The 17,363-nt window shown below is 39.8% G+C and overlaps 1 protein-coding gene across 4 annotated transcripts in view; it reads right to left on the minus strand.

Moving 5' to 3' along the window:
• TRIO (trio Rho guanine nucleotide exchange factor) overlaps positions 1-17,363 on the minus strand; it is a 402,248-nt gene that overhangs the window by 7,597 nt on the left and 377,288 nt on the right. For all 4 annotated transcript variants that reach the window (XM_067569989.1, XM_067569997.1, XM_067570009.1 and 1 more), the window contains 8 exons: positions 16,844-17,035; positions 15,144-15,321; positions 13,490-14,247; positions 6,128-6,375; positions 5,118-5,256; positions 4,694-4,721; positions 3,514-3,676; positions 1,582-1,703 (listed from right to left, as the gene is read on the minus strand). In XM_067569989.1, the coding sequence (XP_067426090.1) occupies positions 1,582-1,703; positions 3,514-3,676; positions 4,694-4,721; positions 5,118-5,256; positions 6,128-6,375; positions 13,490-14,247; positions 15,144-15,321; positions 16,844-17,035 (1,828 nt within the window). The remainder of the gene's footprint in view (positions 1-1,581; positions 1,704-3,513; positions 3,677-4,693; positions 4,722-5,117; positions 5,257-6,127; positions 6,376-13,489; positions 14,248-15,143; positions 15,322-16,843; positions 17,036-17,363) is intronic.

The following is a 17,363-nucleotide window of genomic DNA, read 5'->3' on the forward strand; positions in this document are numbered from 1 at the left end:
CCAGCATGCTCAAGTATCAACTATGGTCAAGAGTCCTTTTTCCCAACACAGGAACCTAGTGAGAAGAGCAGGACTTTCCTTTCCAATGAGGAACTAGCCTGCTCCAATTATCCCTACCTCATCATCACTCAAAATCAGGCTGCTGCAATAAACTCAACATGGGGCTGCATACACAGACTATTTCAAATCTGAAGCTAGTGCAGCATGCCTTGACCTGATTATTGAAAGGAGTTATGTATCAGGAGTTATGGGATCTGCATTGGTTGCCAATACTATTCAGAGCAGAATTCTGGGTGGTGGTGGTGGTGTTGCCTATAAAACCCAAATGGTTTGAGATTTGGTTATCTAAGAAGTCATTTCTTTCAGAGTCTGGACTTAAGCTTCCCGACACTCTACAAAACTCATCTTTTTTTCCCCCACTGGCTTTTGGGAAGCTTGAGTCTATTTTATAGTCCCTATATTGGCTGGCACATATGTGACAAGGTATGATGAGCAGCCCTTTATTATATTTCATTTTGTGTTTTAGTTTATGGAATACACAGAGCACAGAACAGGCATCTATAGAGGCTTGTATTAATCCAAATCAATGATGTAACACAACCTCGACAATTTAGAAAAATGACTTAAGTTGTTTCAGGTGCTACATCTGCCTGAGTCGCCTGCCAATTTTTGTTTTACCACCTTATATCATTTTTCCTGTCCTTCTCTTCCCCACTGATGGTTGGAGGACCCATTTAGAAAAAGGGAAATATATTAGCAAAATGCTAAAACTGTTATCCATGCGCTGTCAAAGACATAAAGTAAACAAACCAGAAAAAAAAAATTCATCTTAACACTGACATGTAACTATAGTAGGTAAAAGATCCTCAAGTAAAGCAGTCATTTTTACATTACTAGTGTTCCTTTAATTGCCCACATACATGCTTTAAAAATTTGCTTTATTTCTGATCCTGAAGTACGATACAGCTTTAAAGTGTTAGATGGGACCAGTAAGAGGATTATGTGGTTTTTGGACCTGAGAAACAGGGAGATGAAGAAATATGCCCCACTAAACATTTGAACTTCCTTACTTAGAGTGAAAGAGCTTTGAAAAAGAGTTCAAAGGGGACATGCCATTAGTGTTTGATATTTTGTGGGTTTGAGAGATTCTGAGATGACACAATTTCCCGCCAGACTGCATTAAGAATACAGACTTTAAAAATGTGATTTCAACACAGATCTCAGCTGGTTCTGGTGACCACTGTGATTGAAAAGTGTGACAGGGAAATCACTGCAGGACTCCTGATTCACCAGGGCAAGCTGGGAGCCACACTTATAACCAGTAAAATCAACTCTCACCACACAAGATTACCATTTGTGGGTGCCCCAAACCAGTTCACTTCTGAAATCTGTCCAGTCTTGTTGGGGCTACTGGCGAAGGAATACATAGCCTATGAAAAGGGTCAACATAAATCCTCTCTAAATGCCATGTGCTCAGAGGCCAGGGTTTTCTATATATTGTGGATGATGTATAGCCATCCTATGAAACCCAAGGTTGCTTGTAATGCTATAAGATGAAAAGAAGCTAAGAGATAAACCCACCTAAAACTCGTAGACTGGCTGAAGATGAAACTGAACCCATATCGTTTGCAGCTATACAGGTATAGATACCGTCATCTTCTGTGGTCACACCAATGATTTTCAAGGATGCCTCTCCTAAATCACTGCAAAACACATTAGAATCAATGAGTTTCTTGTCCTATTTAGAAGTCTCCAGCTCTCACCGCACCTTACATTCAAATTCAGCACTTACAATACACACACACCAACTCCACTAAATTATAGTACATCCTAGTTCTGAGCATCTCAGAATGACATCTTGCAGACTCACACTAGAGTCAAAAGCTTCATCTGACAACTGGTCTCCCATTCCCACACCCTCTGCGGTCTGAAGATCAAGAATTTCCCATTTTTCCTGCCATTCCGAAGTCCCCATTTTGTAGCAACTTTTGTGAGAGAGACTCCCCTATGGAACCTTTCAATACCGCCCTCTTCTGACGTATAGACCAATACCACCGTCTTTCCCACATACTCAGGAGTACTGAGCTATGACTAGATCACAAGGCTGGCCACGTGACAAGTTTCTGTGTCATCCAATTGTTTAAAATATAAATGAAACTTTGTGCCACAACATTTGCTTGACCATCTAGGGTCAGGAAAACACTGTTGGGTTTTTTTGTTTTTTAAAGGACTAGCAGCATTTAATTAGTCTTACTCTCAGTTCATTCAATGACAGCCTCAGTACTTTTTTTTTTTTCCCCCAATCACCAAAAATAAGTGAATTTAGTGGATATAAAAGTGAGGACTAATAACCATAGCTTGAGTCAGGTGTAGCGTAGTCAAGCACTGTATCAGCTTCTCATTCAGGTCTGCCAACAGGCCTAAGACCTGCAACCCTCCGCCTATTCCAGCTTTATGCCTCTCTGGAGCAGAGATTGTGTTTGGTGCAAAGGACAAACATCTAACTAGCAGAAAATCTCACTTCTGCATTGAAAATTTTACCCGTTGTTATTTCACGTGCCACTTAGGTTTCCTGTAACTGAAAGGATATTCAATAAACACATCAGTATTATTTCCTCTCTATTTGATCAGGATATTTACTTTGTGCTTTACATTACTTAGCAGCATTTTGTGTGTAACCAGTTAGCTAATTCCCCTAGTTTATGCGGGTCTTTAACAGCAGCAGGGGAGAAGAAAAACAAAAAAATTAGGAAAGTGTGATGCAGCCACAACAATTGCCAGGCAGACTTAAATAGATGCAGTATCTTAAACTTCTTTTAACTGATTTTTTTCAAAATTGGCTACATTTGACACTGGTATCCCTTAAACTCTCTCACCCCGTGTTTTGAAATCAACAATGCTTAGATAAAGAGCCACAGCCCCTCCAGCAGTGACTCCTCTGCCATTTCACAAAGACATGAAATATTTCATCACGAAATCTTTAGGTCAGCCATGCTCCATTACATTTCCCTGCAGTTCTTCCTCTAGAACTACAGAACAAATCCTGCATTAATGCTGCTTTCTGAGACTATGGTTAATTCCTGAGACTTTCAAGAAGTTTGAAGGTACCTCTAATGCCCCTGTCCAACACACACACACACACACACACACACACACACACACACACACACACACACACACACACACACACACACACACACACACACACACACACACACACACACACACACACACACACACACACACACACAGAGAGAGAGAGAGAGAGAGAGAGTATGATTTCTGGATTAGCAGCGAACTGGAGGATTGGCAGCCGAAGCCCATTATGTGCTGTCAAAGCACAAAGAAGAATTTGCACACAATTTTTACTTATTATCGGGGAGGTGCGGGGGAGGCTACAACGGAAAAAGTGAAATGGCACGGAAGACAATGCTTCTCACAAGTTATTCTGCTCTCCACAGAACTCTCTCCTTCAGAATGCCAAGAGACAAGCGAACACACTACTGACTGTACCTGTACGAGATGCTGTAGTGACTGTCATTGCTTAGGGTGTTATGATCAGGACCCTTCCAAGTTACTGAAGCTTTGGGGCGACCACAGACTTTACACCTAAAAACGATAGTCTCTCCTGTCTCACATGTGACCTCACTCAATGGTATTATAAATTCTGGGGGAACTAGAAGAGGAAAAGTAATTATAATAAGTGGACTGAAGTTACCCCCCACATCCTGCCCTCCCACTATTCCAAGATAAAGCAGTGTATTTATAAGTTTTGGGGTCTGTCCCTCTCCCCTTGAAATCCTTATTCCACACGTCCATTTGAAACCTCTATTGTCAAGTGGTTAGACCAAGGAACTGGGGCTCTGCAGGGTTCTAATCCTTAATTAGTCACCCATTTTCTCTATAAACTCAGGCAAAACATTTTGCCCTTGTTATGCTTTAGGAAACCCACAAAGATCTCACTGAAAACCAAACACTCTGAGGTGAGTTCCCTCAGTAAACGCTACAGCGAGTGAGCTAAATGGATGTGCTGAGGCTTTTAAAAAAAAAAATTAAGGAAGTGTTAGCATGTGTAACTGCCCCTCTACCTCCTGACCAGCCCTTGCATTTGAGATGCTCCAGTTAACATTCACTATATTTGAAGGAGAAGTAATGGAGACGTGGCATTCTTGGCAGAGGGTTCTCAACTCTAGATCTTGTACTCTCCCCTCCTCCTCCCCCCAGTCCAACAGAGCCTGGACTTTACTAGCCTTCTGCATTTAATACAAGACCCACCTCTTTTTCAGGTGTAAGTCATACCAGGGAGGGAGAGGAAAGAAGTGGGTAGGAATCTGTTAGCAGTGGTGTCTTTGCCCATTTCTTAAAGTCATGTTATACAGTACAATATGTATATATTAGTATTTAATTGTGGACATATGCCCAAAGTTCCAGTGGAAGATTCAATTCTTAAATCTAAGATAAAATCACAGCACATGCCTCATGGAGAGCCTCCCTTCTCCAAAAACCTTCAAGTTTTTAAGATACAATACAGTCAATTTCTGATGTGTGTCCATCAAGCAAGTGACTATCTTTGGTGATGAAGCAATTAGGAGTGATTTCTCCTACACTAAAATGTCCCATCAGCAGATACAATGCAAAATATGTTTTCCTCAAACTATAGTTACTATGGCTTTTAATTATTAAACCAACTTACCATCATAAATGTAGTTGGGGTTAAGAAGCTGAAAAAAAGAAAAACTGAATTAATTACTTCTTTCAAGTAACATTCTTATAACCAATATTATTTCCAATGGTTTAAAGTGAAAGCGATGTATCATGGTGATGGGTTAGTCATACCCACAAAAGCACAGGTGCAGCTGCCACTCAGTCTTTTGGCACCCATACCGCTCTCCCTATATTAACTTTGGAATGGCATCACAGCCTCAAACCGGAGCATCACTTCCACATGCTCTGAGTTTGGAGAAACAACATCAAGAACCACACATGCTGAATCAAATTCTTCGTTGGCCTAATTCCACTCAAATCAATGAGGTTACAGCAAAGACTCATTTGACCCATTATTTTAACTCACCCTATAGGACCATTTTTGTGAAATACCACATCCTTATAGCATTTACCTTCACGGAAACCTTGTTGGCAAGTCCTTCTCGGGATTTGCGATAACCATTTTCTAGCTTGCCTTCCCTTTTGCCATCTTTATCTTTTTTCTCAGATTTCTTCCTTAAACGGAGTGCTGTGTGCCAAGATGCTGACTTCCTGAAGGCAAAACATTAAGATTTTGTTCAACTCTTTTGAACCCTCTGCAGGGCATTGTGCTGTTTAACGTCACTTGCACTGGAAAATTTTAATGTCTGGAAATGTCCAAGAGAAAAGATTGCAGAGACCAGTCCTGTTGAGTATGGGAGCTGTAAAGGAAACTCACAGAATATCTTCAAGATATCATAGATTTGCTGGTACCCTTCATGCTGATTTGATTTCAGTGTGTTTTTGCAAAAAAGTACAAAATTAAAGGATACAGGGTAAGTACAAAAAGTCATTTTGCCTTTCCTTAAAGCTGTAGGCAAATCGATAGGATCAATGAGAAGAGTGTAATTTATTAAATCTTACCTATGAAGCTAAGCTTTTCATAAAATTATGGAAACTGTCAGCCAAACACAGAAAGGGCCCATCAGTCCAACACTGATCAATGACAAATGTTTCAGATAGAAATGCATATCCTTAATAAATTATTCCATTTAAAGTTTGCCTTAATTTCCATTGGAGGTTTCTTGATTCTTTTATTATGGTAAAAGTTAAATGTGAGTGCACTATTAGCCTTCTCTAAATAACATTAGGTATCATTTCAGGGAAGCTAAGCAGCATTTGTAATAATGAAAATACCTGCATGAGTTTCTTACACATTTCTACCATAACAAATTTCCAACTTATAAATCAGTTTTACTGACACACACCAGATATCTTCCAAGAATTCATCACACTTGATGTCCATTTCCTTCTGGAAGTTCAAATAAACTTTTAGTTTAGAAGGCTCAAATCCTGATTTAATTGTAAACCTTTTTTCAAAATGCCCAGGTAACATAAAACATGTGCAAAGACTCTTCTCTTCTGAAGAAATCCAGATACTCACTTGATTGTTCCATCGTGGTTGTCAATGATGACTGCACTGGTATGCCCCAGGACATAGCCGGGAATCCAGCCCTCGGCTGCAGGGCACTGGTCAGTGGCGGCTCTGAACACCAAAAACATGTTCTGTTGGTTGCTGGCTAGAATTTGCACGACCTCTCCTTGGTAGACATTTATCTCATCCTCCTTCACTGCCGTGTAATCGTGTGTCACCAGCATGGTGGAGATATTGCTACTGCTGCTACTTTCACTCTGTAGGTATTAATTAGGTAGGAATAGAGAAGGGAGGGGAAAAAATGGGACCAAATTTAGAGCTCACACAGAGAACACTTAAGATTACATTGTACCATGGCATTAAACACTGTGTAGTCCAGGGAGTGTATCTTTCTTTTTGAACTTCTCTGGTCTACTGTATCTTTATCACTTACACAAATAAAATATATCATCACCTGCCATTACAGAAAACTGGTGAAGAAATGGGGATTTCCCCTACCCCCATTTGTTATTTTTATTTATTATTCTATGGATCCCAGTTTTACTGGAGTCTTGTTACATGTAAATTACTTATCTTTGCCTTTGCACAGCACCCCCTTTTACTGCCTACAAAAACAAACTACAGTACATGGGATTATCCATTGGGAGGAATTATAAATCAGAGTTTAAAAGACAGAACAAGTATTAAGGCTAGGACCCAATGTAATAAAATCTGGGCAATTCAGCACTGAAGCAGATGATTCTTCTCACCTTGCTCCATTTGTTGGATCTTAGGACAGTAGCCCAATCTTGCATACTACATATAATAAGGTACAAAAGGGCAAATTAATGGGCTTTTGTTAGTGTTTCTCAAAAACCTTAATGTTTGCCAGTTTCGTTTGTGAGCTTTTTTTATTTTTAAATGTGTAGGACAAGATAAACTACTTACTTTTTAGTTTATAAATACCTATCCCCCACGAAAAATAGAGAATTAAGCAACCCATTTACAGCTACCTTAAGGTTGAAGGTCCTTTTTCTTATATTCTGTCAGGAAGTACAAACATTAGGAGCGAATACAGTTATGAGCGTGGACTGCACAATGTATGGGTATACCTGAATCTTTGTCTTTTTCCCTAAGAAGGATTGGCACCAAATGCTGTGATGACTGATTACTAACTCATATGACGTAAATCACACAATCAAGGCTTTTCAGCCAAGAAAAGCTACCTCTCCTGACAGTGGTCCCACCTGAAAAATCAAGTCTAGCTATTTCCTCTTATGACCACCTAATGCTTTCTTCAGAAGTTTAATGAATGTCAACATATAATTTCTCATCATACTAACAAATGAACTCTATATAGCTTGGCCCTGAACCATCCAATTCCCTTAGAAAAGAGTTAAAAGTAAACCAACCTGTAAACTGGGGGATTAGCTGGCTCCAGGGAATAGCAATGTGGCATAGGGCTTTTTTTCTCTATGATGCTACTCTGAATATATCTTAAATCAACGACTATCATCACTACTTTCGCTGGTCAATAGCCGAAAGACATTAAGTTGATGGTGAAAAGTTGGCAGAAAATGCACCACCATAACTGATGCTCCGTGCTAGCAGTCTTAGTAGAGAGGTCAAGAATTCAACTGTCTCCCCATTATCAGACAGGAGTGGCATAATAAAAATAATGAATATAAGCAGTCTATGTCCTGAAATAAGGAAGTTTCATTTTCACCTTGAAGTGAAAATGAAAAGAAAATGGGCCACAGTCTGCTCAGTTACATCAATGTAAATTTGGTGTAAATAAATTGTTAAGTCTCTCCAGATTTATAGCAGTGCAAATGATAGAGTTTGTCAGGGTTTAAAATGTGGTCATGGTCAGAATAAAGACTGCTCGAATGGCACCTTCTTACTGAACACAACTACTCCCTATATATATTCTGAGTCGTTGTAGGCAGCACGTTTAGTGCACCGTGCACTGGATTGGGAGCCAGGACACTTGAGTTCTGTTCCTGGCTTTTCTGCCTACCAGCTGTGTGACTGTGAGCAAGTCACCACACTTCTCAGTGCTTCTGTTTCTCTTAATGTTTTGTGCATGTCTAGTCTATTTTGAATTCAAGTTCTTAGGGACAGGAACGGCCTCTGATTATGTGTTTGCACAGCACCTAGCACAGTGGTGCCCTGACCTTAGCTGGGGTTGTTAGGGACTACTCTATTACCTGTAATATTACCTCTATTACCTGTAATACTACTACCTTGGCAATCAAAGTACGTATACTGCATTTTACTCCTATTACCATGACAGAGCAAGCTCAGCTCTGGGTGAGGAAACAGTATTTTATTCTGGGCTGTATATCCCCAATGAAACAGTTAACTGAACGCCAGTTGCTGACTTTGTATTACTGTTAATAATCCTCAACCCAGAAAGAACCCAGCTTGCAAGGAGAGTCAGCATTTCCTGTAAACTGCATGTCTGAGGAGGGAGTGTCTACAAACTGCCTGTCTGACCTGGGTGTGTGCACAGCAAACCAGACAGAGCAAGGGAGTGTCAGCACATATAAATCTCACTAGCAGCTCACACAACACCCTAATGCCAGTAGGAAGCATTTGCAAATTTTCATGCCAGCCTTGGAATGTGCCCATCCTATCTACTAAGACAGGGACAGTCACCTGATTCCCAGGCTAGTCAATGTGTGAGCAACACTGCCCAGCACCAGTAGGGAGCATCCATACATTTCCAACATGGTTACAGTCATAGATTCCAAGCCACAAGGGACCATTATAATCCTCCAATCTGACCTATAGAACACAGGCCAGACAACTTCCCCAAAATAATTTCTAGAGCCTGTCTTTTACAAAACATGCCATCTTAATTTAAAAATTGTCCATGATCAGGAATCTACCACAACCCCTGGTAAATTGTTCCAAATATTAGTGTCCCTCACTGTTAAAAATTTACGCCTCAATTCTCGTCTGAATTTGTCTAGCTTCAACTTCCAGCCACTGGATCGTGTTATACCTTTCTCTGCTAGACTGAAGAGCCCATTATCAAATATTTGTTCCTCATGTAGGTACATACAGACTATAATCAAGTCACCCCTTAAACCTTCTCTTTGTTAAATAGATTGAGCCTCTTGAGTCTAACACTATAAGGCATATTTTCTGAGCCTTTAATTATTCTTGTGACTCTTCTGTGAACCCTTCCTAATTTATCAACATCCTTGAATTGCAGGCACCAGAACTGGACACAGTGTTCCAGCAGCGGCTGCACCAATGCCAAGTACAAAAGTAAAATAATCTTTCTACTCCTACTTAAGATTCTCCAGTTTATGCATCCAAGAACGGCATTGCCCTTTCGGTCACAGTGTTGTCCTGCAAGTTCATGTTCAGCTGATTATCCACAGTAACTCCAAAATATTTTTCAGTCACATTTTCCCAAGATAGAGTCCCCATTCTTTATGAATGGCCTGCATTCTTTGCTCCTAGATGTACATGTTTACATTTAGATGTATTAAAACGCATAATTTTTGCTTATGCCCAGATTACCAAGCGATCTAGATCATGATAAATCAGTCACCTGTTCTCTTAATTATTTGCCACTCCCCCCCAATTTTTGTGTCATCTGCAAACTTTATCAGTGATAATTTTGTATTTTCTTTTACATCATTGATAAAATTGTTAAATAGCATAGGGCCAAGAACCAATCCCTGAAGAATCCCATTAGAAACACCTGTTCAATGATTTCCCATTTACAGTTACATTTTGAGACCTATCAGTTAGCTATCTTTTAATCCATTTAATATGTGCCATGTTAATTTTATATTGTGTTTTGACTTGATTAAGAATTAAAAGAGGGTAGTATAATTGTGCCCATCAGCATAGGTTTATGGAAAATAGTACTAGTTTGACAGGATCTATTTTCCTTAAACCCATGTTGATGGTTCTTAATAATATTACCTTCTTTAAAATCTTTTTCCTTAGGTAATTAAGTCCTCTATCAGCTACTTCATTATCTTTCCTGGGATTGATGTCAGATTGACAGATTTATAATTAACCAGGTCATTCCGTTTGCCCTTTTTAAATATTGGTACAACACTAGCGTTCTTCCACTTTTCTGGAACTCCCCTGGTGTTCCAAGATTTATTGAAAATGAATACTGATGGTCCAGTAAGCTCCCCAGCCAGCTCTTTTAAAACTCTTAGATGCAAGTTATCGAGACCTACTGATTTAAAAATGTCTAACTTTAGTAGCTGCCATTTAACACACATCTGAGACATGCCTGGAATGGACAGAATGTTGTCATATTATATGACTATATCATATTTTTTCCTAAATATAGAACAGAAATATTTACTGAACACTTCTGCCTTTTCTGCATTATTATTGATAATTCTACTATTTCCATCTAGTAATGAACTGATACCATTTTTAGGATTCTTTTTATTCCTTCATACTTTGAAATAGATCTCCTTATCGTCCTTAACTCTGCTGGTCATGGATTTCTCCTTCAGTCTCTTTGCTTCCCTTATCAGTCTTCTACAATTTCTGATTTATATTCATTACTATCAATTTTCCCTTCTTCCATTTGCTATATATTATTTTTTATCTTTATCTGTCAAGAAGAGCTCTAATATAGAATTCTCCTGTGTTGGATGCCACACTTTTTGAGTTAGGAGAATGTCATAATATTTAGAAATTCCAGGATGTTTTAGTTCTGGCAGCAAGAGACCTCCAGAATATGTCACTCAAATTGACATCCTCCATCATACAGCTTTTTTTCCTATCCATTATATACAGGTGCGTAAGGAGCTGGTCATGCTGTTCCCTTGTGTGATTTGGGGGTCTGCAGCAGATACCAACTAATACCCCAATTTGTGGTTTATCTGTTAGGACATTGATCCATGAGCATTCAAGAACTTTTTGTCCAAAGTTATCAGAGAATTGGAAACAGGTGTGCCACTTCCACCTTCCTTTTGACCACTTGCTCCTCCCTAAATATATAACCACTGACTTTAACATTCCAATCATGTAAATCATCCCACGAGAACGACTTGCTAACTGCTAGTACTGTCAGGGAAACTGCACAGCAATCTAGCTCAAGAATGGAACACCTGCAAAGTACCAAGTTTCCCCTATTTTTCCCCAAAACTCAAGCACTGTGTACTGTAAAAGCTTAATAAAAAATTCTTTCCACATACTTGAAAATCCAACTAAGTAGAAATCCTTTATGTTTTGAATTGATATTTCTCACAGCTTTTACAAGAGCCAAACTAGGTGGTTCATTTCATGTGTTTTCCAGAGTTGACCCTTTTTTAGTTATGAAACACAGACCCTGTCTACACTTACCTCTGAGATTCGGCGGCAGTCAACAGGAGTTACGCAAGCTATGCAAAAAACTTGCGTAACTCCTGTTGACTTCTGGGCTCCTCTTCTGCATGCCGTCTTCACTGCACTGCACTGACGGGAACCACCTTCCCATCGACACAGCACTATGCCACCTGTGAAGGTGGTCTTAGTACGTCGATTTCTGGATCAACTGAGCGGGTCTTCACTGACCGCTCAGTCGATCCAGAGAAATCGATCTGATGTCAGCGACTTTGCCGCTGTCAGTGTAGCCGTAGCCACACACACATACGAGTGCATGTGTATGTATGTTTTTACACACACAATTTAACTGCATCTATCTACATGTGTAAATATTTACAAACACACAAATGAATACATCAGATTAAAGGACGTAAACCTTCACAGCTCATTTTCTCCAACTAGCTGATCACAGAGTGAAGTCACTCAGTTAAAATTTGGGCCATCACCTTGTATAACAGACAGTGAAGTTATAAATGCGAAATTATGACCTACCTCTATAATTAAGCTAAAAGAGAAGCTGAGTTGTGAGGAAGAAGGCATATTCAGATACTGTTGGCTATTGTAGGAAGCAAGCAGAAAAATGAGGGCCTCCCTTTTCAAGTTTCCATGAATGTCCCTCTTCAAAAAATGGAATTTTAATAATTTATTTAATGCCTTCATTTGGAATGACAGAAGAAATGGGTCTTTATTGCTTTAGTATAAATAAAAGTATCTTATCTTATTAATGCTCTATTCATTAATTGAAAAGACATCTAGTTAATCTAGATGATATATTAACATAACATTCTGCTAGGCTAAAGAAAAAAGATAAAGGCAAGACAAAGCCAAAACAAATGAAAATTAGAAAGGAGACCAGATTAAAAAAAAAAAAAGAATACATGCATAGCACAATTTTTTTCCCAGTAAGGCTATTACAAAGGTAAGTGTAAGAACTAAAAAGTCAAGAGAGCTCTATATGTTAAACAATTCTACCAAAAAGTGCATGCGTTCAAAAAGGTATTGCAGGTTAGGTGATTCGTAATTGGTATTGCGTAGGAGCTGTGAGAGGTACTGAAAAAACAAACACTTGTGAATTCAACACTCAGTGAGGGAAAACCAAATGCTAGTAAAAGGCATTGTGACATGCCTATCACATTCAGAGTGAGTGCCATTCATTTGTTGTGCACTAAATTTGCACGTGCCCCGGGACTGCTGTGTTTTGTTTCCTGGTGGACATCATTAGAGGATGTGAATTCTGTTAACCCTTTTTTCCCCCACACACAAAGAAGTGCAGACTAAAAGGTTGAATCTCCAGATGCCCTAACACAGTTTCTTTTACATTGGGTAATAAAAACGTGGAGTCAATATTTCCACTTTCTAACTTTTTGGGGGCTGATGGGGATAGGGTTTTTTTTGTTTGTTTGTTTGTGTTTGTGTGTTTTCAGTTGATACTTGGAAGCTTCATTGACCAGATATGGGATTTAAAGATGATGAGTGAAAAGAATGCTGCAATTCAATTAAGGCTGAAAGGAGTAAAATAAAGCAGCACAGGGAGTGTGACCAAAGTCAAAACTATATAGGACAAAATAAAAAAGGGATGGATGTTGGTGGGGGGAGGGCAAGCCCCAAGACAATCTGCCAACTGGAAATTTAAAAAATGCTGTTGGTGGCACATAAACAGAGGCCATGTGATTGCCATATTCAGCATGTTAATCATCTGCCTTCAGATTAGAGACAAAAAAAAGCACGGAGAGCAAGTTAGTAGGAATCAGACTAGTGATTTATGTTTTCAGCAGAGGTGGAAGTCACAACTAATGTTAGCAGTTGTGTTGTGTCTGTATACATATCACAAGTGTGTTTTATGTATACACACACACAGACATAGAATATATATTCTATTTGTTTGTGTATAGAAGATACTGGAACAGTTGATTATTTCAGAGCAGTGCAGCACTGGAGAGCCAGAAGTTAGTATGGAGAGTGATGGTAACGCACAGAAGGGGAGCATGGGAAGGTTTTAGAAGAGCTCGCAGGGCAGAAGTGCTCCGCTCTTACCCCATTACTTTGGGTGGAGTGAACTGACTGCTCGCTGGTCGAGGAGCATGTGCTCATGCGGTCTGTGTCCTTGCTGTGTGAAGAGTGGCGGTGGACCTGGCGCTGGAGGGAGTCATTGTCCCCAGGGAAAGTGAAGGAGCCAGGGCGGCTGGCAGGGGATGCTGGGATGGAGCTCCAAAAGGAGCCCTTCTGCAGGGGACTGCTGGGTGGAAAGGTTTCCTTGCCAAAAGGAGAAGGGAAAGTCGTTGAGAGAGGAGAGTTCATTGGAGAGATGGCTCCTGCCTTTGGCTTCCCGAGTGTCAGAGTTCCTATGCTGCTCCTTGAACGATTGTCCTCTGAGCTCCCACGCAATTCTTTCTGGGCTCCGTCTGCTGACCCAGAAACGTTTCCAGATGTCTTCCTGGGGCTCTCAATAACTTTCATCTTGGGAATCGGCTCAGCTTCTCTCTCAGGACCATCCGGTTCTGCAATGGGAGGCTGCCTGTCTGGCTGGCTGAGGCCAGTCTCTAGGGATGTGCTGTGGGATGGCAGGAAGGGATTATGAATGGACATACCTGACATCTTGTCTGCCTCTGCTTGGGCGGAGGCTGCAGAGGAGACCAGGACTGGGGAATGGTGTCTGACAGGCTGGGGGATCCGGGATGGCCTGCTACGGCTGGAGCTGGTAATTCCGCTACAGCTGCTGGGGCCACTGCTGTTGCTGCTGCCGCCGCCACCACTACTGTGGTTCTTCTGATACTCAATTGGTGATGTCAAGGCTTCAATTAAAAACAGGGAAAGAAGAAGAGGAAGAGGGCAGGTTAAATAGGGATATGCTTAAAGCAACCTTAGAGTTTGATCAAAAATAAACTTTATTCTTACCTAACACTTTTCACCCACTGACCTCAAAATCTTTTACAAGCATTAATGCTTCATGACATCCCATATTACATTCCCATAAAATATGGACAAGCTGGGGCAGAGGTTAAGCAATTTCCCTGGGGGACAATTCAGCGGCTGAGTTCTAAATAGCAGCCACAACTCCTGGCTCCCAGTTCTATGCTCTAGCCACCAGATCCTGTTTCCAACATGTTTTTTACATGATTTTTTAAACCAGTGCTTTCACACTGCTGAGGAAGAACAAGTGATTCAAAACTAGAAACATCCGTGTGAAGTTCAATGAACAGACCCTTTTGAGATTGGTGGCAATTACTAGCTTTTCTTAGCTTTCTCCTAATGACACTAAATGTTATTATATTAAATGCTGTTGATAAAAATGACGATGTAATGCAGCTGATATACATTTATACTGCAATGTTAGGCTGTCACTTAAGAATTAGTCCTCCAAAAACTCCCATTTGTTTAAAATGGATACACTATTTCCTCACATCAGGGGGATGTTGTCAATTTTAATTCATTCTTATAAAGCACTTTGAAATAGTCAATTACAGGACACACCACAAGTTCAAAGTATCACCATTGTACTAAAGAGGGGTAACATTTGGGAAGTGTAAACATTTGGTATGTTTTCCCCCAACTGAAAGGCATGCCACCCCCGAAGAAAGAAATCTTTTGGAGTATTCCTTGGACTAGTCAGATGAAATATGGAAGAAAGCAAGTAGTTGGGGCACCCAATACAGAGCCTGGGGCTGAAGGATTAACACAAATGCTTTACCATTCAAAAAATTACGCTGGTTTTCCAGAATTTGGTTGATTTCATGGATCCACAACTGGCGTACTCCTGGACTGGTAGAATGCAAAACAAAGGTCTCCATGACATCACCTGTTCTCGATGTTAGTGCAAATTTACATGGATCACTGTCCACGTTTTCCTCCAGGCAAAGACAGCTCACCTTAATAAAAGAGAATTTACTGTATCTATTGTATTGGAAAGATACCACCAACACACCCTGGCAAGTAGCTCTGAGCTTCTAAAAGTCTTCAAAAACCATTTAAGATAATGATTATTTAATGTAGTCAGGACTACTGTAAAAGAAATTATTAAATGAAAGTAAAGATTAAATGATGGGTGCTTGTTAACCTTGTCACATCACTTAAGTTTTCACTTCGTCACTAATGGCATCATTTAGGCATCATAGCATCCTTCATTTCAGAGACTATGACTCAATGTCACATTGAAATCAAAAGTGATCCCTTCTAGGTTACCAGAGTGAATTTCTCCTTACCAGACTCCTCCTCTCATTCCTTCATTTTATTTAAAATATTACAGCAGTTTTGTACTTTAAACTGTAATCTATAAAGCTTCCATTATAAGAAAGCAACTATTTCCAAACAAGTACAAGCTGCCAAGTCAGAGCAGGACCATGGAGTGTAGCTTGCATCCAGAGCTAAGTACAGCCATTCAGATCAGCCTAGGTGAATATTAATTTACCCCATTGCTCAAAAGCCCCCAGTCAGATTATTTCTAGGCACTACCATCACAAGTTGCAGCACACTGCTGCTGCAGAGCAGGGCTAAAATGTCTGAGGGACTAGCTTGTGGACATCTAGTGATGTGATCAGACAGACGTTCTAGTAAAGATTTCAATAGTGTTGGCAAGTATTCATATTTGGTTTGGGCTGAGATTTCTTGGGGAATAATACTTTCAAGTTACTGCCTTCAAGCTTTAAGACACATGCATACTATCCATATGGAGAGGCTTTGCAATGATCTGTGATAAAATGTGAACACAGAGTTAAGACACAGCCCCTTAGTGTAGTGTAGTGGTTCTCAACCAGAGGTATGCAGAGGTCTTCCGGGGTACATGAGTTCATCTAGATATTTGTCTAGTTTTACAACAGGCTACATAAAAAGCACTAGCGAAGTCAGTACAAACTAAAATTTCATACAATGGTTGTTTATACTGCTCTATGTACTATACACTAAAATGTAAATACATTATTTATATTCTAATCAATTTATTTTATAATTAGATGGTAAAAATAAGAAAGTAAGCACATTTTTAGTAATAGTGTACTGTGACACTTCTGTAATTTCATGCCTGATTTTGCAAGTAAGTAGTTTTTAAGTGAGGTGAAACTTGGGGTATGCAAGACAAGTCAGACTCCTGAAAGGGGTACAATAGTCTGGAAAAGGTGAGCACCACTGGAGTAGGGCATGTCTAAGTTACAGGTACATTTATATTAAGTATTTAAGACAGAAGAGGTGAGAAAACCTGCATGGAAAAATTTTAATGTGTTGTCATAGCTGAGCACAGAATTGTTTGCAAGTGTTTTTAATAGAGAGTTTAATGTTCAACATTCTTTTAGATTTACTGGTAAAGACATAGGTTCATGAATTGGCAGGCCATTGCCAGAAAATGATTACCTTGGTACCCACTGCACAAACCCTACAACGCTTACAGACAACAGTTACCTTGATGCTGTTTTTAAACAAGAATCCTGGCATGGAGAAACCTTTCTTTTTATCTAGTGGCTCACTGAATATAACAATCTGCTCAAACAGGAAGACCCGTCTTTCTTTGCAACGTGGCAGAAGTCCCGTGTCCTGGTCTGTGACCAGAAATGTGTCCTGCAGCAGGAGCTTACCCTGGGCTACAATTTTACCCTAAAACACAGAAGCAGAAACAAATTAATTTAATATATTTGGTAATTTTTCTGAACCTCTCTACAATTAGAGTCTCCAAGAAAAAAAAAAAACTCATTACAAGGTTTTTAGTGTTCAGCATAGTTTTTGTGTATATTCACTGATTGATCCATGAGAGAGAGGCACTCACTCAAAATCTCTTTTAAATCATATACATACAATTCTCGCAAGAACTTAATTTCAAAATGATGATGTAATAATGAAAACATTTCCCACACTGATAGTTCCCGAGGGTCAATTTTACACATATAGGAGTCAAACACTGAGAGAGACAAGATAGGTCATGTTT

The sequence above is a fragment of the Emydura macquarii genome, unplaced genomic scaffold (assembly GCF_026122565.2).
Source record: "Emydura macquarii macquarii isolate MOO-44397 ecotype Brisbane River unplaced genomic scaffold, CSIRO-AGI_Emac_v2 contig_320, whole genome shotgun sequence".
Taxonomy (NCBI): Eukaryota; Metazoa; Chordata; order Testudines; family Chelidae; genus Emydura; species Emydura macquarii.